Here is a 27,372-nt window from a genome sequence, read left to right as displayed (position 1 = left end):
AAAAGGACATCATATAGGGAGGAACGTCCAAAGATACAACAACGAACATCTAGACAATAAGTATGTCGAGCAGATTTGAGTGGTTTGAGTCATATCGATGCAGTCGCCAAGATTATAAGAGCCTACTATGTGAATAGTATTCATTGAATACCGTTCTCGGAGGTAACCCACCGTCTGTGGCAGCGGAATTAAAATATAGACAAACGAAAGTTTTTTTGGCGGAACTAAGGTCCGTATGCCACAAACGATCTCTCCATGGTTAGCCTGCAAAAACTAAGGGCATGACTTTTTTTATTTCGAATGCTGTCTTCTGTAAAACTGTCAAGGTACGGATGGTCGACACCAGTGGGGATTTCTAGTGACTTAATAAGGGCAATTAAGAAGTCATTAAAGAGATGATTAACTACAATGCTAACGGTCCAATTCATCTGACGAGTGAACATTGTTGCATCTAAAGAGGTTTTCAACAACATCGCAGGTAAAGGGTAAAACTTAAACTGCTGAGGAAGGATGATATCATCTTTCCTGACTAAGCCGCCGTGTTACCGGATGAAGCTGCAAGCTTTAGATAGGACTCTTGCTTAAAGTCTTTTCAAATATAAGACGTTACGAGAAACTAAGGGCGTACTTGGCATTGACGATCTCAGTCTGGCAAAGACAACGAACATAATGTTCTTTAAAACGAATTCTCTTTCCTTAGAAGTGGCAAGACAATAATCGAAAAGGACGAGAAAGTCAAGAGCGAAGTCGTCATAACTTCAAAGCACACTTCTGAGGGAGACGAAACAAATATCCAAAACTAAGAAGAAACCTTTATACTGTAGGGTCAATTGTTTGGGGGGGACGAAACAAATATCCAAAACTAAGTAGAAACCTTTATACTGTAGGGTCAATGGTCGAGGTCAACCATCGATGGACTTCTCTCATATCAATTGCCGATTCGTATTAGCTGAATGAGATGGGACCTCCATTTAATCGCGGAGTCTGATCTAACGGCTGTCATGAAGTGGGTTCCTTTTATCAATAAAGATCCTCAAGGGCTATAGAATACCTCGAGAAATCTCCTATCCTCAAGAGGTATCCAATTGTATATAGACCTTTACAAGATCTTCATTTGTCTGTAGAAGATCTCAAGACGTATTCTGTTGACTTTAGAAGACCTCAAGAGGGTTTCTGTCGCCTGAAGAACATTTTAAGACTTTTTCTGTTCTCAACAGAAGGCCCTAAAAGTCTCCTATTTTTCTATAAAATACCTCATGAGGTCTTTTGTTATTTCTAGAGGATTTCAAGAGGTCTTATGTTGTCCACAGAAGACCTCAGGAGGTGTTGTATACACAATACCTCAAGAGACCCTCGGCTGTCCTGAAGAGGTTTTCGGATGTCTATAGAAGACTGCAAGAGATCTTATGTTGTCTATAGAAGACATCAGGAGGTATTCGACTGTATTAAAATATCTCAAAAGTTTTCTCAAGAGTTTTCCTGTTATGTACAAAAGGCTTTAAGAGGTCTTTGGATCGGAGGAGATTTTCTGATCTCTATAGAAGACCGCTTGTCTTGTCCATAGAAGAGCCCAGGAGGTCGTCTTTTTACTGTCTACTGAAGTCTTGAAGAGACCTTATGTTGTCTATGGAAGACCGCGAGAGGTCTTTTGTTGTCTAAAGAAGGCCTAAACAGGTCTAATACAGCCTGCTGAAGATCTCAAGAAGTTTTTGTTGTCTATACGCGATCGTAGGAGATCTTGTGCTGTCATCAATTCGGGAAAGAATGCCGTAATGCAGAACATCTGACCAGCATTTTACGCTGCATCTACAGCAGAATACGCTGCATCTACTCAACTGTCCAGAACAACTCACCTAAGTCCCGTTTCATTATGGAAAAATAATATTCAGGTGGCATCATTTCTGAATTTGGAGCTAGAAACACTGCTGAATCAATAAACCACAAGTAAAGGACATTTCAGGACATTTTCTCAGGAAGTGTGGACTTGCCCCTGAATAAAAATTGTACCTTCGTTACAGCGGGGTTGCAAAAAGAATAAAGCGATTCGAGAGCAGTTCTTAAACTGCACTTTTCCGAAATTTTGAGTGGGAAGTAATCGAGGGGTTGGAACGATGGAGTCCATATTGGAGTCTAATATATGTCTGGTAAGCATTTTACGATACGCAAAGTATGGACCAACTCGGTTTCTGCCTTGGAAAGTTATTACTTACTTAGCTAGCCCATTACAGAACATTTGTTCCATAGACCGAACTAAAAAAAGATCTCCAATTCTCTCTGTTTAGTGCTTCTCTGGAATACAGCGCCTTGTCATCTCTTCGCCCACTTGTTTGCGCCATCTATTTTTTGGCCTGCCAATTCTGCGTGCACCGCCATGTGGCTCGAATTTATACGCCTTTTTAGCGGATTCATCATCGCTCATTCTTATTATAGGGCCTAGCGAACGCAATCGCTGCATCTCGATACTTTTAACCATATTGATGTCGTTGTATAGCAGATACAGCTCGTGGTTCATACGACGTCAATATTCACCGTCAACGCAGATTGGTCCGTAGATCTTTCAAAGAATGTTTCTCTCAAACACGCCAATCACTGCCGTATCTGTTTGCGCAAGTACCCAGGCTTCGGAACCATACATTAGCACGGGTAGTAGTGTTTTGTAATGCGTTATTTTTGTTTGACGAGTTGTGGCTTTGTTTTTAAAGTGCTTACTTAAGCAAAAGTAGCATTTGTTTGCCAATACAATTCTTCTTTTTATTTCACAACTGATGTCGTTTGTTGTGTTTACGACGGTGCCGAAGTATACGAAGTCTTTTACTACCTTGGAAAGTTATAGTGCCAACAATTGTAGCGAAAGTTTTAAACTTTTGTGAGGGAGGTACCCGAAGGAGTGTACCGATATGGCTCATCTTCAAACATAAATATGTAAGTGTGGACAAAATATTACGAATGACAAATTTTGGACCCAATCGTTATATCCGTTCGACAGTTATCGTGTCCATTTTTTGGCCCATCTTCTCAGGAAGTATGGACTTGCCCCTGAAAAAACTTGTATCTTCGTTAAGGGGGCAGCGAATAGAAGTTATTGGAAAAAGAATCAAAGTGATTCGAGAACAGGCCACTTTTCCAAAATTTTGTGTGAGAGGTACTTGTGGACCGATAAAGTCAAATTGTCTGGTAGAAATTTTACGATATGCAAAGTATGAACCAGCTCCGTTACTGCCTCGAGAGTTAACGGCGCACAATGTTAGCGAAAAGTTTGTGGGTTGTACCCGAAGAAGTGGACCCATATGTCCCATCTTCGAACTTAAACTAAGTTTGAACAATATATGTAGTACGAAGTCCAATTATGGACCGAATCAGTTGATATGCACGAGAGTTATTGTGCGCTCCAGCTACTACATACATATGTAAATGCCTTCGTTAGCATAAATGCTGAAGGTATTAAAATAAGTAGGTTGGGCCGAATTTTAAATACCCTTTAACATTAGGAATACAACTTCAACATATGTTACACGGTACCGTCTGTATGAAGCCTCATATATCTGGACCTATATTAACAGTGTTTTAGCGGGATGTTTTCTACCCTCTGACTTTGACGTAGTCATGGATTGGACTCGAGACAATTGTTCGACAATTAGAGTCCTAATGATCCATATTTTACAAACCTATTGAACTTTAAAAAATTGAATTGAATTCAATTTGCAGAATTTCCACCATAATTCCGATATAACATGACAATAATGACCCACATCTCTTTTAATCTTCTTATCCATTTAACGAACAGGTACTGATAGTATACCGGCTCCCGTAATTGATTTGCATGCAACGAAAGTAACAAATACAACAATATCGTTAGCATGGTCACAGCCAGATGTCGAGGGTAACAACAGTACAAGTGATGCAACAACAGCAGATGCCTCCAAATCCAATGGCAAAGCAACAGATGATGCAACCGCTAAAGCAGTCAACCGCCAGACAACGGATTTAGCCAACGCCACAAATGATGCTGCCGATGCTGATGATGATGATATTGATTTTATTGTTCAATATGGTAAAGTCAATGATATGACCATGTATGAAATTGTGGCCAAACTAGAAAATGTAAGTACTACTTAACATTGTGACAACATACTTGCTACATACATAGATGGTTTAAATTTTGAAATATATTTACACATGTCAGTCAATGTGGTATGTGATTGTCATGCAACAATAACTCTATATTGTTAGAAAAAGGATATGTTTGGATTTTGTGAACTGCTTACTGTGCTATGCTATTATAAAACTTCAATAGTTTATACAATATTATCCTTGGTAATGTGATAACTTTTCTATGGATTATTTTTGTTGTTGTACTTTTTTTATGATTCTCTCTATGACTTTTGTCATGGATATTTTGTATACATTTTATATTGTCTAGTCTGGCACAATGTCATCAAATGTTGAAATGACTAGTCTTTATTATCGAATCACTTTTTTGACCAGTCAATTTGTTGTTGTTGTTGTTGTCGTTGTCTAAGTACTTTGTTGTGATGTTCACTTTATGCGAAGAGTTTTAACATTGGACAACAAGCAGAGTTGTGGCATTAAAGGGCGTATTTGTATTTGGGGGTATGAAATGAACACAGCTTCAAAACCTTCCATCGAAATTTAACATGACTTCAATAGCTAGAGGTTTTTAGCTCTTCTTCGGAATGAAGTGGCACTTATTTTCGAAATCATAGAAAATTAACAATATTCTGACACCGCAGCTTGACAGAAGACAAAAAATGTAAAGACACGTGTTAGACTATTTTACCAAGCAGACGTTTTTGCGGATGGATATATTTTCAAATAACACAATCAGCATCTTAGTGAATCAAGGACAATAAAATTTGGTATAGTAGTTGCAGAGGAATTCGGAGTCAATTTTAAACTTGTAATATGTTGCATCAAAATATGAGTGTTTTTGTGTTTTTGTACCCTCCACCATAGTATAGAGGTATATTAAGTTTGGTTTTCCGTTTATAACGCATTGAAATAATCATTTGCGACCTTATAAAGTATATATATATAATATATATTCTTGATCAGTAGACATAGGATTTAGCATATTTTTTAAAAATTATAATGAGAAAATTCTCATATTCTTATGTGTTTTTGACTATATTTCGCCACCTATTAAACTACTTTATTATATTTTACGCAAGTATGACATAATTATATATAAAATCACCGAAAAATATTACAATTTTTTACTTGAAATTTTGAAAAATATGCAAAATCTGATGCACGGTACTCTTGAAGCAACTTTAAATGGAAGGTGCTTACACCTGGGAAATTTTTGTGGATTCTGAAACTACGTTGTTCATAGATGAGAAAAATAAAAAAAAGCCGGAGCGCTTTTTAAATAAATCGCGATTCAAGTCGACATTTTTGGGGTTTTTAGGTTTTCACGATTTTGCTTGGAAACCGCATGCCCTATCGAAATGGGACAAACAAAATGTTGTAGCTATGAAATTTTTCTACAAGATTGATCTTTGTGATATTTTCGCAGTTTCTACCATTATTGAGATATAGAAGTTCAAATTGGGACAATGCATTGACTGTGTCCCCTTCTTATAAAACAATGTCATGACTGCAATTTCTCAACTTAAACCTATATATCTCGAAAATGGTACACCCTAGGAAAAAATTACGAAAGCCAATCTTGTAGAGAATTTAGTTACTTACTTACTTAGTTGGCCCATTACAGAACATTTGTTCCATAGACCGAACTAAGAAAAGATCTCCATTCCTCTCTGTTTTTCGCTTGACTTTTTGGAATACCGCGCCTTTCCATTTCTTCATCCACTTGTTTGCTCCATCGAAGCTTAGGCCTGCCGATTCTGCGTGCACCGCCATGTGTCATGTATTCATACGCCTTTTTAGCGGGTTCATCATCGTTCATTCTCATGACATGGCCTAGCCATCGCAATCGCTGCATCTCGATACGTTTAACTATATTCATGTCTTTGTATAGCTTATATAGCTCGTGGTTCATACGACGTCGATATTCACCGTCAACGCAAATCGGCCCGTAGATCTTTCGAAGAATTTTCCTCCCAAACACACCAAGCACTGCCTTATCTGCTTGGGCAAGTACCCATGCTTCGGAGCCATACATTAGCACGGGTAGTATCAGCGTTTTGTATAGTGTTATTTTTGTTTGACGAGATGTGGCTTTGTTTTTAAATTGCTTACTTAGACCATAGTAGCATCTGTTGGCCAATACAACTCTTATTCTTATTTCACAACTGATGTTGTTTGTTGTGTTTATGGCAGTGCCGAGGTAGACGAAGTCTTTAACTACCTCAAAATTGTAGGTACCAACTTCCACAGTTGGTCCGAGCTCTATGGACGCTTTGCGCGTCGACACCATCAATTTGGTCTTTTCGCCGTTTACCGCCAGACCCACTTTCGCAGATTCTGCTTCGACCTTCCTAAAGGTATCAGTTACTTCCTTTACTGATCGTCCCATGATGTCTATGTCATCAGCATAGGCAAGTAACATGTGGCTATTGGTGTAAATTGTGCCATTTCTTTTGACGTTTGCATCTCGTATTACCTTTTCCAGCAAAATGTTGGGTAAGTCACACGAAAGGCTGTCTCCTTGTCTGAAACCTCTTTTGGTACAAAATTCTTCGGAGAGGTTCTTTCCAATTTTAACTGAGGACCTAGTATCAGTTAAAGTCATCTTACAAAGCCGGATGAGCTTTGCGGGGATACCAAATTCAGACATTGCGTGGAATACCTTTTGCGGAGGGGACTGTCGAATGCTGCTTTATAATCGACAAAAAGGTGAAATATGTCGATCTGCATCTCTTGGGTCTTCTCTAGGATTTGCCGCAGGGTAAATATCTGGTCAATGGTGGACTTGCCCGGTCTAAAGCCACATTGGTATGGTCCAATTATTTCGTTGACCATTGGCTTTAGTCGTTCGCACAATATCCCTGACACTATCTTATAGGCAATAGGGAGGAGACTTATGCCCCTATAGTTTGAGCATACAGTCTTATCTCCTTTCTTGTGGACGGGACATAGGATGCTCAGGTTCCAATCGTCGGGTACGTGTTCTTCCTGCCAGATGGTGCTAACTAGCTGATGCATACACCTTATCAGCGCGTCGCCTCCGGTTTTAAACAGCTCGGCTGGTAAGCCATCGGCTCCTGCTGCTTTATTATTCTTCAGCCGGTTGATTGCTGTTTTTACCTCATCTTGGCCGGGCGGTATACATTCTATACCATCTTCTGGGATTGGATCTGTGGTATCATCGTCTTCGCTACTATTGGATACCAACAGATTGGAGAAATGTTCCTTCCATATCCTGAGCACGCTATCTGTATCTGTTACCAGATTACCTTGCTGGTCTCTACAGGAGGATGTGCCTGTACCAAAGCCATCTGTTTGATGTTTCACTCTTTGTTTCACTCATTCTGGCTCCTGTACATCTCGATGTTTTCACACTCTCGCTTTTCCATTTCTCTCTTTTTCTTGCGGAAAAGACGTTTCTCTTCTCTCCTTTTCTCCCGATATCTCTCTCGCGCGCTACGCGTTTCTACTGATTGTAAAGTAGCTCTATATGCCGCATTTTTCTCTTCGGTAGCAGCACGACACTCCTGGTCATACCATGAATTCCTTTGTGGAGGTCTCTGGAATCCAAGTATGGATTTTGCGGCTGTTTGCATGGAGTGGGCAATATGTTCCCATTGTGTTGTTATGTTATCGGGACAAGGAGTGCTCGCGTTAAGCAATTGGGCTAGTTGAGTGGAATATACGTGGCTATCTGTTGTGTTTGAAGCCTATCGATGTCCAACTTCCGCGTTGAGTCTGTTCGTGCTTTACTTGCAACGTTTAGACGGGTACGTACCTTTGCTGCAACAAGGTAGTGGTCCGAATCAATGTTTGCGCCTCGGAACGATCGTACATCCAACACGCTGGATGAATGTCTTCCATCTATTACAACATGATCAATTTGATTACTTGTTCTTTGATCTGGAGACAGCCAGGTGCCCTTATGAATATCGAGATGATTAAATCTGGTACTGCTAACTACCATGTTTTTGCAGCTGCAAAGTCTATCAGCCTCATACCATTGTCAGATGTTTCACTGTGGAGACTGAATTTCCCGACTGTTGGGCCAAAGATATTCTCCTTTCCAATTTTGGCATTAAAATCGCCTAGAATGATTTTAATGTCATGGGCGGGGAAACGGTCATATGTTTCTTCTAAGCGCTCGTAAAATATATCTTTGGTCTGTTCGTCCTTTTCTTCAGTGGGAGCATGAGCACAAATAAAGCTGATGTTGAAGAATTTAACTTTTATTCAAATTGCAGCAAGTCTTTCATTCACTGGGGTGAAGCTGGATACCAGATGTTTTAGTCTCCGACTAACTACGAATCCGCAACCAAACTCATGCTTTACGTCATGGCAGCTATAATACAGTGCGTCACCTTTAGGTGTTGTTGTGACGCCTTTCCCAATCCATCGTATTTCCTGTATGGCAGTAATATAGGCCTTGTACTTTTCAAGTACGTCTGCCAATGCGAAGACTGCACCTTCTCTATAAAGAGTGCGAACATTCCAGGTGCAGATTCGCAGATCATGGTCCTTAAAACGTTTGCGGGGTTCGTCAGCTTTAGAGGGGTTTGTTTTTCTTTTCTTTCGTTTTTTCATAGTAGGATGCTTTTTCTGGGGGAGGGTTACTAACCCGACGCCCAAACCCATAAATCCTGGGCTTTGCCATGTTAAAGCCGGTCAATACCGTTGCTTGGTATCATTCATCCCCTACGTAGAGAATTTGCCAAGCTAAAAGATTCTCTCTAGTCCCATTTCGATAAGACTTACCGCTTTAAAGCAAATCGTGAAAGCCTCACAAAAAAACTGAAAATGTGACCTGAGCATCTATATCTCTCAAAAATGGTAAAACAAAAGAAAAATTAATCATAATGGCCAATCATCTGTGAATTTTGGCCGCGATTTATTTAAAAATCCCTCCGGCGATTTTTTTCTTGTTTTTGGATATTTCTCACCTATGAACATTGCTGTTTCAAAATCCGCAAAAACTTTCCAGGTGTAAGCACTTTTCATTTAAAATTGCTTCAAGGGCACCGGGATGTCTATTGATCAGGGTAAAATTCTGAGTCGAGCTATACATGTCCGTACGTCCGTCTGTGGTAATCATTCTAGCATACACGAAAATGGAGATAGGTCGTTGAAGTTTTGGGATGGTGCGGCTTTTGTTTGCAGGCAGGTCAAATTCAACGGTGCACCTTTTGGTGTAGCCCCCGTTGTTAATCACATTTTAAAAACCGACTAAAAAACTTATATTCCAAAAATTATGGTCATAGGTCCATGACTTAGTTTGGAAATTTTCTGAGCGACATTTTTGCAGAACATTTCGAAGCTGAAAAACGTTATCTTGTGGTACTTTTATAGGGGTTCTTAAAATAACGGACGAAAAGGACATTGAAGGAAGCGAGTTTGAATGTCGAAATGCTCTAAGAAAACAATCCTTATTCGATTTGACTGAAAACATGTCATCTCATAAATAAGCTAAAACAACAGTTAACAAAGATATAACGCTAATTTCAGACGCCTTACAGGGTCTTCAGCAGAAACTCAATCACTCCATAACGGCGGATCTGTCCTTCGGGATTCTTAATATACTCACCAAGGGCTTTCAGCCCCAAATGGAATTATCTCTACCCCAGGTTTTTACCTCATTTTGTGTCACAGTGTTATTTGTTTCGATTCTACTGGACGTTTAAAGAAGACTTAAAAACTATCTCCATTTGCATCAGATTTTTGGAATTTCATTATAAAGTGTGGAAATTTTTTTGAACATCAGTACTATGCTAAGTCAATATTTGTTTATAACTTCTGTTCGGATTGACCGATCATTACCAAAATTTTACAGAATTTAAGTTAAAGGACGATCGACACCTCCAAATAATAGTTTGCTAATTCTGAACAGTAAGTTTTGCAGGACAAGCTCTAAAAGTCTGGAAATTTCTTTGACCTTCAGTACTATGCTAAGTAAATATTTGTTTATAACTTCTGTTTGGATTGTCCGATTATTACCAAAATTTGACAGAATTTATGTTAAAGGACGTTAAATATAAAAATGTAAAGAACTTGAAAACATGCCAAGTTGACTTAGCATACTATTGTTTGGAGCCGTCGATATGCTCCTCATTCTCTAGGAACTAATAGCCAAATAACTCTAGTCTATCCCCTTCGCAACACGTCCCTGTCAACTCTATAGTTAACATGTTATTTTCATATGGATATATTATATGATACTATTATATATTCATAAAGTTTTTATTGCATTGTGGTAATATATAAAACATCTATTCACCCATTCATACAAAAACAAATAAACAAAAAATCATATAAAACGAAGATTTTCCACTTATACAAATTCTAGACTATATATGACAACTAAAAAAATAAAAAAAAAACTATACACAAAATATCCATTAAAAATTTTTCAATTTCCCATTCGTCAGAATTTTATAACAACTAACCAAGTGAGTGAATAGGACTTGTCCGTCACTAGTTTCTAAGAGTTAATATACCCTGTGGTAATTTTATCATCCAGTTGATTTGCAAGTATAAATTAGTAGAAGCATCATCTACAGATTAACCAAACTTCTAAAGAATATTTTTGTCGAACAATTAACCATCTTGAAGGCATTTCGAAGCAATTTGACATTTCGAGATTTCTATGAACCAGCCCCATATTTTTCAGCTATTTCTAATATTTTTCAAAATTTTTTTTTACCAAAAACGATTTCGGTTGTGTGAATACCAGATTCAATCTGCCCATAGATGAAAGTCTCAATTTCTGGCGAAGGTCTGTCTCGTACGGAAACTGTGTTTGTAGGGTCAAATTTCAACGAAATGTAGAAATAAATAACTTATGAATCTCCGTTCTCGTTTCTTGAAATCTTGACAAAGTATGCTGAGAAACATTTAGGCTGAATTATAAATAGCAGAAAATCCTTGATTTAAAATCAATACATTTTATTTTATAGACGTAAAGAGAAAAATTTGTGTATGGGGTAACAGCCTATTTGGGTTTGCTTATTTTCTTTTTATCACAGGCTGAGGATATATCTCTGGCGGTATGGGGAACCTACTGGTTAGTACTCTTTTACTTGTTTCAATTTATTTTCCTACAGGGAATGAACACTATCACTGAACTACATACATATATGTGTGAGTATGTGGGAGCTTATGAAACGTCAGCAAATATTCTATGTTGTCAATCAAAATGTGACATGGTTTAACATAGGGAATAAGGGACATTTCAAACCATTTTAAAGTGTAAGGCAAGCAAATGGTTTTGGCAATAGGAAATGGTTACTTTATAAATGTTTCATTAAGTAGCATCACACTTAATGAAATATTTATAAAGTATGCATTTGTATGTATGTTCAGTTGTAGAAAAATTTTGGTTAAACAAATAAGAACGGCGTTGAATTCGGCCAGGCCGCACTTGTTATATCCTCCACCTCGTGTTGTATTGAAGTAAAATGGAACAAGTACTTTCCTTTCGTTTATGAAGAAGACTAAATACTAAATTTTAGCAAGTTTGGTAAAACAATGTGGCTAACCTTCTAAATACCGAAATTCGGGAGGTACCGTTTCATGGAGGCTATATCAAAACGTCGATCTATACCTAAAAATTTCTGGCGGAAAGTTTTTAGACTCAAAGAAGACTAAATACCAAATTTTCGATATTTTGGTAAAACCTTCAAAATACCGACAACCTAGAGGTACACTTCTATGGGGAGATAGAAACCCGCGGACCTATACTCTTCTGGAATATTTTATAACCCATGGAAGACTAAATAACAAAATTCAGCCTTTCGGTGGGATATTAACATCACAAACTTCAGAATTATGAAAATCGGGAGGCACCGTTCTATGGGGGCAATATCGAAACGTGGACTTATTTCTTCCAACAAAGGCTAAATAGCGAATTTCTGCCATTTCGGTGGGTTGCTGTGGCCACAACCTTTAAAATACCAAAAATCGGGTGGTTTCGTTTAATGTGGTTATATGAAGGCATGGACTTATATCGACAAAATTCACATGGAACGTTTAAAACCCCAAATGGAGACCAAATACCGAATGTCAGTAATTTCGGTGCGATATTGAGGCCACAACCTTCAAAATACCGGAAATAGGGAGGTACTTTTCTATGGGGGCTATACTAAAGCGTGGATCTGTATCTACAAATGACCAAATTTCAGCCATTTCTGAGGAATATTGAGGCCATAACCTTTAAAATACCGAAAATAGGAAGCTAACGTTCTATGGGGGCTATATGAAGCGTGGACCTATACCGACAAATTTCTAGGGGAATGTTTTATACACCAAATACCAAATTTCAGCCATTTCGGCGGATTATTGTGACCACAACCTTCAAAATAGCGAAAATCGGGAGGTACCGTTCTATGGGGGCTATATGAAGGACCTATACCAAAACATTTCTGGGGGAAAGTTTTTTATCCTCAAAAACGACTAAGTACCAAATTTCAGCACAGTGTAGTAATGAGGCAAAAACCTTCAAAATACCGAAAATCGGGCTATGGGGGCTATACAGTGTTGCCGAATTTGCTGATTTATCGTCATTTTGACGATTTTTTGGCCCAAAATTGAAAAATGACGATTTGACGATTTTATGGTCCAAAATGACGATTTTTCACCTAAGCCAGAAATACATGAAATAAAAGACGATAACTACATTTTGACCAAAGTTTCACGAAAGATTTTAAGGAAAGCTATGTTCCAAACTCGATTTTTGAGCTTTTTAATGATTTATAGCAATTTCCAGACGGATTGGCTATATTTAGGCACATATCTGGCATATCTAGGCACAGGTATTTCATAGTTTTTGCCCCACATTCAAATTACATGAGCTGAAAATTTTCGTTTAGTTTTGGTAATGGATGAAAATCTTCCTTAAAATATTACTTATATATATTTTGTTATAAAAAATATGAGTCCAGCTTTATTAACTTCCTACAAATGCCCTCTTTAAGCTGTCAGCCAGTTTTGAAAGAAAATTTTTATCGATTTTCGACTGACCAACAACCAAAATGTACGTGTGCGGGCAAATATGGACAGTCACACTGTCAAGCAAGCGATATTTGAGCTAAGCTACCATTTAAAATGACAATGTGTACCCAGCTTTACTATACTACATTGCTTCAAACTCGATAACCCTAGGGAAACTATCATCTTCTGAAAGCTGTTTTTATAGCAGTATTTAAGTGATATTGGGTTAGATTTATTGCTGTGGATTGTATATCTTATGTTGTCTGTCTCATTCACAAAAATAGCAGCGAAAAATCGCATTAAACGGTAACCAAACCGAGTTTTGGACCATGTTGAGGATTTTTCAAATATTGTTGACGATTTGACGATTTTTTTGACGATTTCTGATCAAAAACTGTCGGCAACGCTGGGGCTATATCAAAACGTGAACCGATATAGCCCATGCGCAATACCAAACATCCTAGTAGTAATAAAAACGTCTATACCAAATTACAAAGCTCTATCTTAAAAATTGCGACCTGTATCTTGAATTCAACAGACGGACGGACGGACCGACAGACATGATTATATCGACTAAGAATTTTACCCTGATCAAGAATATGTATATACCCCAGCAAAATCTTCGATGCCAAGGATGCTAGTGAATCATGGGTGCAAGTGATCTGGCATGTCATCTTTTTAGCATTTTCACTCATGAATTTTATATGAGCGTGACCACCATAAGATGACATTCATTTTCGGATCTTAAGATGACATTCATTGTCGGATCCTAAGCATGTCATTTTGACCAATGCTGTGACATGTCATTTTCACCTACCCTTTGGCATGACATTTTCATGTCTCGTTGAAAAATGGAAAATTCTGTATTGAAATATGATTTTCATGACAAACCAAACTCTTTATTAATTCAAACTAATTCATGAAATAACTAGAACTAGTTTATCAGCAAACACCCAAAATTTAAATTTTATCGACGCCGCTGCACCGCAACAGAGTTTACTTCGTCCACTCTCAGCCACTGATTTTGTTTCATCTTACAAAAGCTTTTCTATTATCTTCTCATCACCAGTTCAGATTTCGACATGGACTCCAACAGGAAATGTATACTCTTTTGTTTTGATGTCGTTGCACCGCAACAGAGTTTACTTCGTCCACTCTCAGCCACTGATTTTGTTTCATCTTACAAAAGCTTTTCTATTATCTTCTCATCGCCAGTTCAGATTTCGACATGGACTCCAACAGCCCTCTTTTAAGAATGTCTAGTTCGTGAACCTACATTTAATTTGTAATTTTATAACCAAAATTTTGGAAATGTATACTCTTTTGTTTTGATGTCTACATGTAGGGATGTACATCTCGTCTTGTTTGTTTCTAGTGATCTGTAAAAATGATTCAAATGCTGATGAAAAGATCGGATCTTTCACGACTTCCTTTGCATGGGTTTAAATGCTAATAAAAAGATCGGATCTGTCACGACTTGCTTTGAACCAATGCAAAATTTGCCATGAAATCACGTCATCGCATAGAACCCCTTCCTTCAGATTTTGCTGGGACTTTATAAGGTCTCCGATGAATATTTCGATGTGTTACAAACGGAGTGACAAATTTAATTATACCTTCCATATTATGGTGAAGGGTATAAAAATAGAAGCACTAAAATCAAGTTTATATGGTAAATACCAAAAATGTTTTACAATCGATGAATCCGAGTTTCACTCATTCCGAATTCGCGAACTGTTAACCTATTCTATATAGTATGACTGATATTTTTTAAAATTAAGCGTTTTAATTTTCGTGGAAGCTGTGTTGGCATCAATGTAGAAAAATTGGTAAAAATGGGTTGATGCCAACACGTTTTTTTTATGTTCCCTTATGATTTCTGGCTTAACCCACTTAGCGCCGAGAATTTTTTTTGCGAGAAAACTTAAAATTTTTTATGAAAATTATAATTTTGAGATTTTTTAAGCATTTTTTAAAAAATAACTTTTTTCTCTAAAACGTATAGTTTTCCTGCAATCGGGCCTTCTTTCAAAAGTTCCAAAAACTTTGGAGGGTAATATAGGTGTAACCTTGCATGCCAATCCCTTGGTTTTTGATTGAGAAAATACTCTTACTATATTCCTAACAAATCCCTGACTTTATATGATTCTAATATTTTTGATTAAATTTTTATCGCATGTTTAAATTTTTCATCAAAAGTAGAAAATTACAAAAAAGTCGTTTTTTTTAATAGCTTGGGTTTTTGGCCAATTGCGTGGAAATGCTTAGGTCAAATGAAGCGTTATCAGCGTGAAATTACAGATAACAGACAATACTATAACAAAATGCAAAAAACCCCACAAAAATATTTGAAAAACTCAGAGTTTTACGTCAATTTTTGCAACCATTTTTTGTGGCGTTTAAGCGACCAGTGGCTTTATCTGGGTTAACCATACATTTTATAGGCCTATGCCCAAAGAAAGAATGACAGAATACTCCATGGGCAACATGATTATAGTGTCCAGATCGGACTTTGTAAAATTACGTATTTTAGTACTCATAGGTTCCTAATATTGTATGTGAAAATGCGAGGATAGTCTACGGCTATTGTCCAGTTAATACATATCTGACATTCGAGTCCTAACATCCATGATCTTGGCATGGTCCTAAATGCTATAATGATGGCAGCTACTCCTGCTCTGATAAAATTGACTGAATTAACCCTAGAAACCGACATACATGTGTGTATCATGAAGGATTATAAAAATTTAGTTAGGATATGGCTACACGGTGCTCTTGAATCAAATTTAAATGGAAGGTGCTTACACCTGGGAAGTTTTTGCGGCTTCTGAAACTACAATGTTCATAGATGAGAAAAATCAAAAAACAAAAAAAATCGCCGGAGCGCTTTTTAAATAAATCGCGATTCAAGTTGACATTTTTAGGGGTTGTTTAGGTTTTCACGATTTTGCTTAGAAACCGCAAGTCCTATCAAAATAAGGCTGAAGCAAATGTTGTAGCTATGAAAATTCTCTACAAGATTGACCTTTACGGTATTTTCGTAGGTTTTACCATTTTTGAGATATTGAAGTTCAAATTGGGACAATGCACTGACTGTATCGCCCCCTTATAAAACAATGTCATGAAGGGTGCCCCTTAACTAACTTTGAATGAAAACCGCTTACACAGGGGAAGTTTTTGTGAATTCTGAAACAGCAATGTTCATAGATGAGAAAAATCCAAAAACAAGAAAAAAATCGCTGTAGGGATTTTTAAATAAATCGCGGTCAAATTCACATTTTTATGTGTTTTTTAGGTTTTGGCGATTTTGCTTGGAAACCGCAAGTCCAATCGAAATGGAGTTAAAAAAAATGTAGTAGCTGTGAAAATTCTCTACAGGATTTACGTTTATGATTTGTTCTCAGGCTGTACCATTTTGAGATAAAGAAGCTCAGTTTACATTTTTAGGTTTTTTGTTAGGGTTTCGCGATTTTGCTTGAATACGGGAAGTCTTATCGGCATGGGACCTGAGAAAATCTTATAGCTGTCAAAATTCTCTACAAGACTGGCTTATGTAATTTTTCCTAGGTTGTGCCATGTTTTTAGATCTATAAGTTTAAGTTGGGAAATTGCAGTCATGACATTGCTTTATAAGGGGACGGTACAGAATTGAATTGAATTTGAATTGTCCCAATTTCAACTTCTATATCTCAAAAGTTTTAAAACCTACGAAAATATCATTAAGGTCAATCTTGTAGAGAATTTTGATAGCTACAACATTTTCTTTATTCTCATTTTGATAGGACTTGCGGTTTCCAAGCAAAATTGCAAAATCCTAAACAACCCCTAGAAATGTCAACTTGAATCGCGATTTATTTAAAAAGCGCTCCGGCGATTTTTCTTTTGTTTTTTGATTTTCCTCATCTATGAACATTGTAGTTTTAGAATCCGCAAAAACTTCCCAGGTGTAAGCACCTTCCATTTAAATTTGATTCAAGAGCACCGTGAAATGCGAAAGCTTCTGGAGATGTCAAATACTATAGTTACAAATTTCTTTTGTTCAGAGGCTCATAATGAAATTTGATATGAAATATTTCTTCTTTTGACACAATACCCAAAAAGTGAAGTATTTAGGAGATTTTGACTCAGTATTGAATAAATTTTAATTAAGAGTCTAAAAGTTTACAGTGAAATTTTGTGTAGAATATTCCTTTTTTTAACACCTTTCGTCTAAAACAAAATTTTATGTTACTTTCATGCATCGACTCGAAAAAAGAACATAACACATTTATTCAAAAAATATTTGGGGGTTTTGTTAGCAAACTTGATGTATATATTTTCATATTTCATCTATTTGGTTACTTATATTGAAATTTGATGGAGAATATTTTTGTCTTTGACGTCTTCTATCTAAAATGAAGATTTGTGTCACAAAACTTAATAAACTCAGATAAAGTACAACATTAACCCTAAAACGTGATTTTACGTTTGCCAGATTCCTGGCTTTTAGGTACGATGTAGAGTTTTAGTGTATTCGGACCTATAGTAAAATTTTATGACAAATAATTTTGTAGAATATTTTTAAAGATTTTTGAAAAAGGGACCAAAAAGACCCGTTTAGTGACTCGCATGAGCGTACATTTTTTTCATAAAAAGATACCCCGCGTTGTTGTCAGTAATATTGCCAAAGACACTTTATACCTAAAATGCAACGATTCCAAGGAATCTGATGTCGAACATTTCAAAAGCTGTAGAAATGTGGGAACTTGCCATGCCTACTTAGGTTACTTCCCGACGTAAACTTTCAAAACGCCGATACACGTGTCTTCTTTTTTTCGGTCCTCTTTCATAATCTGTGCGGGGTTTCTTGTAATTTTAAAAACAGTTCAATTTTTTTGTACAGTGTAACATTTAGGGATTAGAATGGAAAAAAACTTATTAGGAGAAAAGGTCAACGTTCTTTTCCAATGCAAAACATGGCAATGAAAGTAGAAAATATCACCTTTCTAACGCTGTAAAGGTTGTCGTAGGTGGTCAAACAAAGAAGGTATCACACTAGTCGCAAATAAAACCCAACTTTTAATTTTTGCGATTTTAATTACAATGACGAATATCACAGCTTTGGTTGGAGACTTTCCACAAGCCGAGCCCGAATATGAAAGTAGAAAATACCATCTTTAAAATGATGCAAATTGATTGGCGTATTTGGCCAAATTTTCATTTTTCCATTTATTTAATCACGCTGGTGGTCGAAATTTTAAGGGTTAATGGAGGTGCCATAGAGGAAGAAGCCTATTAATTTTGTCGATGGTCGGAAAATATTTAGGGGTCGGAATGGGCAAATAACTTATGTGGAGAAAAATCCAAAAACAAGAAAAAAATCGCTGTAGGGATTTTTAAATAAATCGCGGTCAAATTCACATTTTTATGTGTTTTTTAGGTTTTGGCGATTTTGCTTGGAAACCGCAAGTCCAATCGAAATGGAGTTAAAAAAATGTAGTAGCTGTGAAAATTCTCTACAGGATTTACGTTTATGATTTGTTCTCAGGCTGTACCATTTTGAGATAAAGAAGCTCAGTTTACATTTTTAGGTTTTTTGTTAGGGTTTCGCGATTTTGCTTGAATACGGGAAGTCTTATCGGCATGGGACCTGAGAAAATATTATAGCTGTCAAAATTCTCTACAAGACTGGCTTGATTGGCGTATTTGGCCAAATTTTCATTTTTCCATTTATTTAATCACGCTGGTGGTCGAAATTTTAAGGGTTAATGGAGGTGCCATAGAGGAAGAAGCCTATTAATTTTGTCGATGGTCGGAAAATATTTAGGGGTCGGAATGGGCAAATAACTTATGTGGAGAACATTAAACGTTTTATTCATATGCGAATATCTCTGCTTCTAGTAGGCGAATTCCCGCCAATGGAAGAAGATATGATTTCTTTTACATTGCTGCAAAGTAGGTTAGCGTTAGTGGTCAAACAATGGAGGTATCGCAAGAGTCGGTAATGCATCCCATTTTTCCATTTTTTGTAATTACGCTACAGGTCGCAATTTTGATAGGATCGTCACGAAATTTGTTGTTAATAGGGCTCCCAGAGAAGAAAAAGCATATTGAGTTTGGTGATGGTTGGATAATATTCAAGAGTCGGAATGAGCACAAGACTTATGTGGACAAAAATTCAAAATTTTAGGCTTTTGCTAATATCACCGTATTCCAAAAAGAAAGCACGTAAATGAATGAGGAAAATATCACCTTTATTATTAAGCAAAATAGGTTGGCGCACATCCCACTTTCCCATTTTTTATTTGAATTGTACTGACCAGTATCTCAGCTTTTGTTAGATGCGTTTCAACAATGAAGACATTCTGATCTTTAAAATGTTCGCAATTTCGGTAGCAAACTTGGTGAAATGCTGGGTTATCCCAATTTCCAATTTATGAAATTTTATTTTCATGTCAGATATTTCTGCTTCTGTTGGACATATTCCAAGGACAAAGCTTGGTAATGAAACTAAACCATCTGAGCTTTAAATGAATACAAAAGGTGGCATTAATGGTAAAAAATCTGAGTTATTGCAAAAGGCGCTAAGCTATCACAATTTAAATATTTTGAAGTTTTTACTTTAATGACAAATACCTCTGCTTCTACGTGGTCGCATAATCGACTCCGTCCGACTATAGCCCTTGCTCACTTGTTTTCATGTGACGGAAGTCTCTCTTTGGTCCTGCTTTATATTCTGTTCATACTCTATTTCACTCTGTACTGAGACGGCAAGCATCTTTCAGCCGCAACATTGTTTAGTTACAATAATTTGGCTCATCATGAAAAATGTAGATTAGCCATTAATATGATGTTTTTCTGACGATATTTCCTCTCCACAAGGATACACGGGGAGTCCCTGTTTTTATGTGGAGCTACGTATAAGTGGTCTCCCACAACGAATTATTTAATGAAACTTATCATCATTATAAACATTAATTTAAGCCTAAAATGACAATTCTACTACTACTGCTGTTCCTGCTAACCACTTAAACTTGGCCACATATCTTTTGGGAAAAAATGACATCTCATTAATGTTTGAAAAGTTAAAAGTTCTACGTTTTATGCCGCCGCAATAAAGAAAGAACAAAAAAACACAAAACGCAAAGAAACAAACTTTAATAATGGCATCATTTGACGTCAGAATAAAACCACTAAAACTTCTAATGGCAAAAAAGTGAACCAGCGCGCTAAGGCCATGGTATTCACATGTAACATCACCATAACTCCCACAGCCCTTAAGTTTATAGAGAGAGTGAACTGTTCTATGACGGCTGCCCTTAATAATGTTGCATTTTCCAACAGCAACAACAAATTTATGTAGTCTTGTTCTAAACGTTCTGCAGGCCGAAAATTACGAGACTGTTGAAAGGAGCAACTTTAAATTTATTATGTTTGATAAAGAAAAATGAAAAGAAAATAGAAAACATTTTTGTTTTCATGTGATGAGTAGAGATAGAGGGGGAAAACTTTAATAATGTCATATTTTTCGTTGTACCATATACCTAATGCTTAAGGTAATAAAATTTACATGAAATATATTCTCAAGCTAGAACAAGAGTGTAATAAAAATTTTGTGGAAAATAAATGAGATTTTGTTTCTAAAGCTAAAGGTGAGAGAAATCCAAAGTTGAAAGGATTAGATAGTTCATCTGAAGAAAAAATGATAATCTATGTATTTTATGCTAGAGTTATGAGTATTCTGAGGTCTATTCTGTGTATTATGCCTAAGTGAATATGCATTGATATTGCTGTCATTATCTGTTCTTCCAATGTCAGAAAGGGCATTTTTACCTCAGCATTTATGCTAACGAGGGTATATACACATTGGTACGACCAAAAATGTGCCTCATCGAAATAATGGTTTTAGACCCCAAGTATGTTTGGACGAAATTCTTTTCAGATAATTTGGAGTCGATTAAGCCATTTCCGTCTGTCTGTCTGGCTGGTGCGCACGGTACCTCTCTAACCGATAGACCGATTCGAACTAAATTTTGCACTTCCTAATGTTTTGCCCAAACTTAGTTTAAGTTCGACGATGAATCAAATCGGGTACCTCCCCCACAGAAGTTCAAATTTGTTTTCTGTAAAATGGTGTGAACGGTATTTCTCGAAGGCAGTATCCCATTTTGTCTATACTTTGTAGATCGTAATATTTCTACCAGACATAGATCAGGTTCGAATATGAACTATATCGGTCCATTCCTTTGGGTACATCTCACACAAAATTTGGTTAAAGTGCAGTTTAAGGTCTCCTCGCGAATTGATTGATTGATTTTTTTGCAACAACTTGTATTCGCTGCCATTATTAGAGTGGTACAAGTTTTTTTAGGGCCCATACTTCCTCCAAAAATGTCCCGAAAGATGTAAAAAATTCCCGCGGCACAATGTGTAGTGGCAGGAGCGCACGAACGGATCAACCGATTTCGTCCAAAATTTGGCCTTCGTAATATTTTGTTCATACTTAGTTTAAGTTCGAAGATGAACAATATCGGTCTACTCCTTCTGGTACCTCCCTCACAAAAGTTCCAAACTTTTCGCTAAAATGGTGTGCCTGATAACTCTCAAAGCCAGTAACCGAGTTGGTCCATACTGTAATAGTAATATTTCTACGAGACATGGATTAGGTTCGAATATGAACCATATATGTCAGCTCCTTCGGGTACATCCCACACAAAATTTCCGAAAAGATTTTTTTTCAGGGGAAAGTCATTAGTTCCTGAGAAAATGACCCGAAAGTGTCTGGAGCGCATTGTAACTTTCGAAATGGATCAGTCGATTCGGTCCAAAGTTTGGCCTTTGTAACAATTTGTCCAAATTTAGTTTAAGTTCGAAGGTGAGCCATATCGGTCCACTCCTTCGGGTACCTTCCCCACAAAAGCTAAAAAAATTTCACTGAAATGGTACGCGCTACATCTCTTGAACGGACATGCCGATTTGGTCCAAGCTTTCGATCCCCTAATATTTTGTCCTTAACTTCGAAATGGTTCATGTCGGTATTCTCCTTAGGGTACTTCCTCCACAAAAATTCAACATTTTGTTCGAAATTCCTTTGGAAATTCATACCGATGGTACTATTATCCTTTTCGTGGGAAAGTCCATGCTTCCTGGAAAATCCAAATGCTTTAAGTCATATGGTGACCAAACGAAATGACTGGAGGGCGCGCTATCTATCGAAAAGAAATTACTCCCAAAATAAAACCCACTTCCAAAATGGACTATGTCGATACATAACTTAAGGTGCATTCTCCGCAACACTTTTGAGTTTCAATTCAAATACGAGTATATTTTTTGTCGGCCACGGTGCTCTTGAAGCAACTTTAAATGGAAAGTGCTTACACCTGGGAAGTTTTTGGGGATTCTGAAACTATAATGTTCGTAGATGAAAAAAATCAAAACACAAAAAACAATAAGACTAAAGAAAATGCTGAAGCTATGAAAATTCTCTACAAGACAGACCTTTATGGTATTTTGGTAGGTTTTACAATTGTTGAGATATAGAAGTTCAAATTAGGACAAGGCACTGATTGTATCGTCTCCTCATAAAACAGTGTCATGACTACAACTTCCCAACTTAAACTTAAATATCTCAAAAATGGTACAACCTAGGAAAAAATTCGCAAGCCAGAATTTTCTCAGCTACAACATTTTCTTTAGTCCCATTCCGATGGGACTTGCGGTTTTCAAGCAAAATCCTGAAGACCTGAGAAAAAAAAAATCTGAATGATTGATCTGAACTTCTATATCTCAAAAACGGTAACACCTACAAAAATATTATGCAGGTCAATCTTGAATTTTCACAGCTACAACATTTTCTTTGGTCATTTCAATAGGATTTGCGGTTTTCAAGAAAAATCGTGAAAATAAAAAAATCCTACAAATATGAACTTTGGCCGGGATTTATTTAAAAATCCCTCCATTGATTTCTTCTTGTTTTTGGATTTTTTTCAACTATAAACATTGCTGTTTCAAAATCCCCAAAAAACTTTCCATGTTTGACATTGTTTCTATATCTCAATAACGGTAACACCTACGAAAATATAATTAAGTTCAATCTTTTACAGAATTTTCAGAGCTACAAAATTTTTTTGTCCCATTTCGATAGAACTTACAGCTTCCAAGCAAAATCGTGAAAACCTAAAAAACCCCTAAAAATGTCAACATGAATTTTTTGAAAAAGCGCTCCGACAATTTTTTCGTTTTTTATACCCTCAGCATTTATGCTAACGAGGAGATATCCACTTTCATACGGGTAAAATGTGTCTCATCGAAATAATGGTTTTAGACCCCAAGTATGTTTGGACGAAATGTGTTTCATACAATTTGGAGTCGATTTAGCAATGTCCGTCCGTCAGTCTGTCTGTCTGGCTGGTGCGCACGATAACTCTCGAACGGGTAAACCGATTTGGTCCAAAATTTGGCTTTCGTAATATTTTGTCCAAACTTAGTTTAAGTTCGAAGATGGGTTATATCGGCCCACGCCTTCCGGTACCTCACCCACAAAAGTTCGGAAATGTTCGGAAAATTTGTGCGCACTACAACTCTTGAAGAGAGTAACTGATTAGGTTCATACTTTGCACATCGTGGAATTTCTACCAGACTTATATGAGTTTCTAGTATGGACTCAGTCGGTCCACTCTTTCGGGTACCTCCCACACAAAATTTCGGAAAAGTTCAGTTTAGGACCTGTTCTCGAATCTCTTTGATTTTTTGTAGCAACTTATATTCGCTGCCCCGCTTACGACGGTACATGTCTCATTAAGGGCAAGTCCATACTTTCTGAGAAAATAGCCTGAAATATGCAAAACCCCTATGACACCGTGTGTTGTGGTTGGAGTGCAAGACAACTCTCGAACGGATCAACCGATTTGGTCCAAAATTTGGCCTTCGTAATATTTTGTCCAAACATAGTTTAAGTTATATCATAAGCCATATCGGTCCACTCCTTCAGGTACCTCCCCCACAAAAGTTCAAAAATGTTCGGAAAAATTGTTCGCACGATAACTCCTGAAGGGAGTGGCCGATTTAGTCCATACTTTACACATCCTAATATGTCTACCAGATATAGGTTCAGGTTCGAATATGGACTATGCTTGTCCACTCCTTCGGGTGGGTACCTATCACACAAAATTACGAATAAGTTCACTTTAAGACCTGCCCTCGAATCACTTTGATTTTTTTGAAGCAACTTTCACGCGCTGTCTCAATTACGACGGTAAAAGTTTTTCAGGGGCAAGTCCATATTTCTTGAGAAAACAGCCCGAAAGATGTAAAAACCCCTATGGCACCATATGTATGTAGTGGCTGGAGAGCACGATAACTCTCGTTGCCCTGGTTACAATGGTATTATGTTTTCTGTGCACAAGTCCATGCTTCCCAATGAAATGACTAGTGGGTAATATATCCCAAAATAAGATCTACTTCCATAATGGACTATGTCGGTCCATTCCTTTAAGTACCTCTTCTGTAACACTTTCGAACTTTAATCCGAATCCAAATGTTCAAGAAAGGCCACAAAATAATGAAAATATCAATTCACATAGACTGAGGGTCGAGACATTTTTAGTCGGAGTCGAGACATTTTTAGTTCGACTCCAACTCCGACTCTGGAGTCTACTTTTTTCACGACTCCAGACTCCGGAGTCGACTCCGAGGGTAATTTTCAATACCACTCAAAATGTCTTATATGCTGGCTTTTTCATAAGATATTCCTTGAGAAAACATTCGTTCAAATATAATACTCAACTAAAAAACTCAATAAAACCGAAGTTAAGTTCTACTGGCACCCTTCCGCGTGCGAAAATTTTTAAGCTTTGAACATTGTCAAACAGTGACCTATATAAAAAACAATATGTGAAATTAAAACAATTCGGCTTGATAAGAAATATGTGACGAGTTTTAAATGGCAAAATAGACATAGAAAATAATTATGGTGGACCTCAAATGACAGTAAATATCCTCTGTCTCATGCTCTAATTGAGTTCTTGCCCACACGTTTGCATAGTTTTCTTATAATATCAATAAACGGACGAACAAATTTTTGGTTCGAATATTTCTCATATAAGAGTAAAATAAACCGTGTATTAAAGAATGTAAGAAACAAATTTGCGCTGAGTCAAGGTCGAGCTATTTTTTTCGACTCAGACTCCGACTCCAGCAAAATTGCTCGACTCCGACTCGTAGGCTTCGGCTCCGACTCCGAAACCCTGGTTATGACTAAGTGAATGTGCATTGATATTGCTACCATAATCTGTTCTATCAATACCAGAAAGGTTATGTTTCTAACTCTTAATTCGTTGAGTTCTATTAGCAATAAAAGTCGTGATAACATTGTGACCATCAATGTCATATGTTTATGTGTCTGGCATGCGGCTGAAAAGTAATTAAAAGCCACAGTTATTCCAATCATAACATAATCGGCATGGTGGTTACTGTCCATGCTCGTCCGTGGAGCTATAAAATCTACAATTTAAAATACCCAGTGCAATAAGGTTCATAAGCTCTCTCTTTTACATTTTTTTTAACTTTTGCACATGTTTGTATGTTGTTGTATCAAGGGCGGAACAATAATCTACACAAGTTCAAAAAACACTCCAAGAAAATCCCATTTTATGTTTCATTTCTATTTTCATTTTAATATCTCTCACAGCCACAATTTTTGTTATAAAACAAACTCCGCCGGTTTAAGAAAAATCGCTTAAAAATAACTATGAATTCGTTCATAGCTTTGGAATTGCAAAAATATGAAGAAGTAAAAAATAAAAACTAAAATTGCAAATTTCCGCGCCAAAAATGTTTTTCAGAAACCAAAACACGTTTTCAATGAAAAAACACTACTTCAGCTGGGGTGAAAATGTGACAATGATTTGGTGTGGAAGTTTAGTGCGCCTCATGTACCACTGACAGTGGGATATAATTAAAAAATAAATAACGTTAAAATCGATCGGGCCGAACTTTTTATTATAGCTTCCACCATGAATTATTTTCTGAACTAAAATATAAAAATAAGTTTTCTTTCTGTTACGAAAATATCTACATATGTCTATAATTTGTGGTGGGAAAGTTTTCTGGCTACTGGGAACCCGAAAATTTGGACAGCAACATTAAAATATCTGAAATCTGTTGGTACAGTGTCAACAATTTTTGCTGGAGAAGTTTTTTTGACCACTTTGAATCCTAAAAGCAAACTGGGATCTAAATTGCGACGAAAATGTCGTTAAAGACTTCAATATCCCTGAAATCCAAAATGTGGGTCTAAGTCCTTAAATCTGCTATAGAAGATTTTTAACCACTAGGAACCATAAATGCCTAATTATAACTAATTTTGTCAGAAAATGTAGCTAAAAACATAAGGCATCGGGCGCTAATGTTATATGGGACGAATTCCAAGACGTAGGCCATATGTGACTATAATTTTCAAAAAATTAAATGGTTGACCTATGTATGCTGTCTAATTTTTTGACACGGAAAGTTTTTTACCTGTACAAATGTTTTGTACCTTTAGCCAAATACCAAATTTTAGTAATTCCGTTTGAATAATGTGGCTACAACTTTCAAAATACCTAAACTCGGAGGTACCGTTCTGTGAGGGCTATATAAAGAGGTGGGCCTATACCGACAAATTTCTGGTTCGTTGGGTGTATAAGAATCCAACGAAGATCAAATACCAAATTTCTGCCATTTCGGCCACAATCTTCAAAATACATACCGAAAATCGGGAGGTACCGGTCTATGGGGGCTATATATGGACCTATGCCGACCAATTTCATGTGAAAAGTTTTAACCCCCCAACGAAGAATAAATACCAAATTTCCGACATTTTGGTGGGATATTGAGGTCACAACCTCCAAAATACCGAGAATCGGGAGGTACCGTTCTATGAGGGCTTAATAAAGGCGTGGACCTATACCGACAATTTCACATGGAATGTTTTATGTCCCCTACAAAAACTGAATACCACATTTCAATATTTTCGGTGTGATAATGAATCTAAAATCTTCAAAATACCGAAAATCGGGAGGTACCGTTCTATGGGGGCTATATCAAATCCGATATAGAGCTTACTAAAAGTTGATATTCTTTTGGAAGAAATTTGACGTTGTGCAAAGTTTTGGCGAAATTGCATACTCAGTTCTTAAGTTATCGTGCTATTATATTTGATCCTGACAGGGTTTTTAGCAATTTGGACTTTATCACAGGAAGTATGGGCTTGCCCCGAAAAAATTCTACCGTCTTATGTTAGGTATGTGGGATACACAGCCA

General features: G+C 36.9%; 1 protein-coding gene across 2 annotated transcripts in view; it reads left to right on the top strand.

Moving 5' to 3' along the window:
- LOC141403914 (Ig-like and fibronectin type-III domain-containing protein 2) overlaps nt 1-27,372 on the top strand; it is an 890,607-nt gene that overhangs the window by 745,890 nt on the left and 117,345 nt on the right. For both annotated transcript variants that reach the window (XM_073987017.1, XM_073987016.1), the window contains exon 14: nt 3,785-4,101. In XM_073987017.1, the coding sequence (XP_073843118.1) occupies nt 3,785-4,101 (317 nt within the window). The remainder of the gene's footprint in view (nt 1-3,784; nt 4,102-27,372) is intronic.

This window comes from Musca autumnalis, unplaced genomic scaffold (assembly GCF_047663935.1).
Source record: "Musca autumnalis isolate F117 unplaced genomic scaffold, ASM4766393v1 scaffold_4, whole genome shotgun sequence".
NCBI lineage: Eukaryota > Metazoa > Arthropoda > Insecta > Diptera > Muscidae > Musca > Musca autumnalis.
This window is presented reverse-complemented; position numbering and strand designations above follow the sequence as displayed.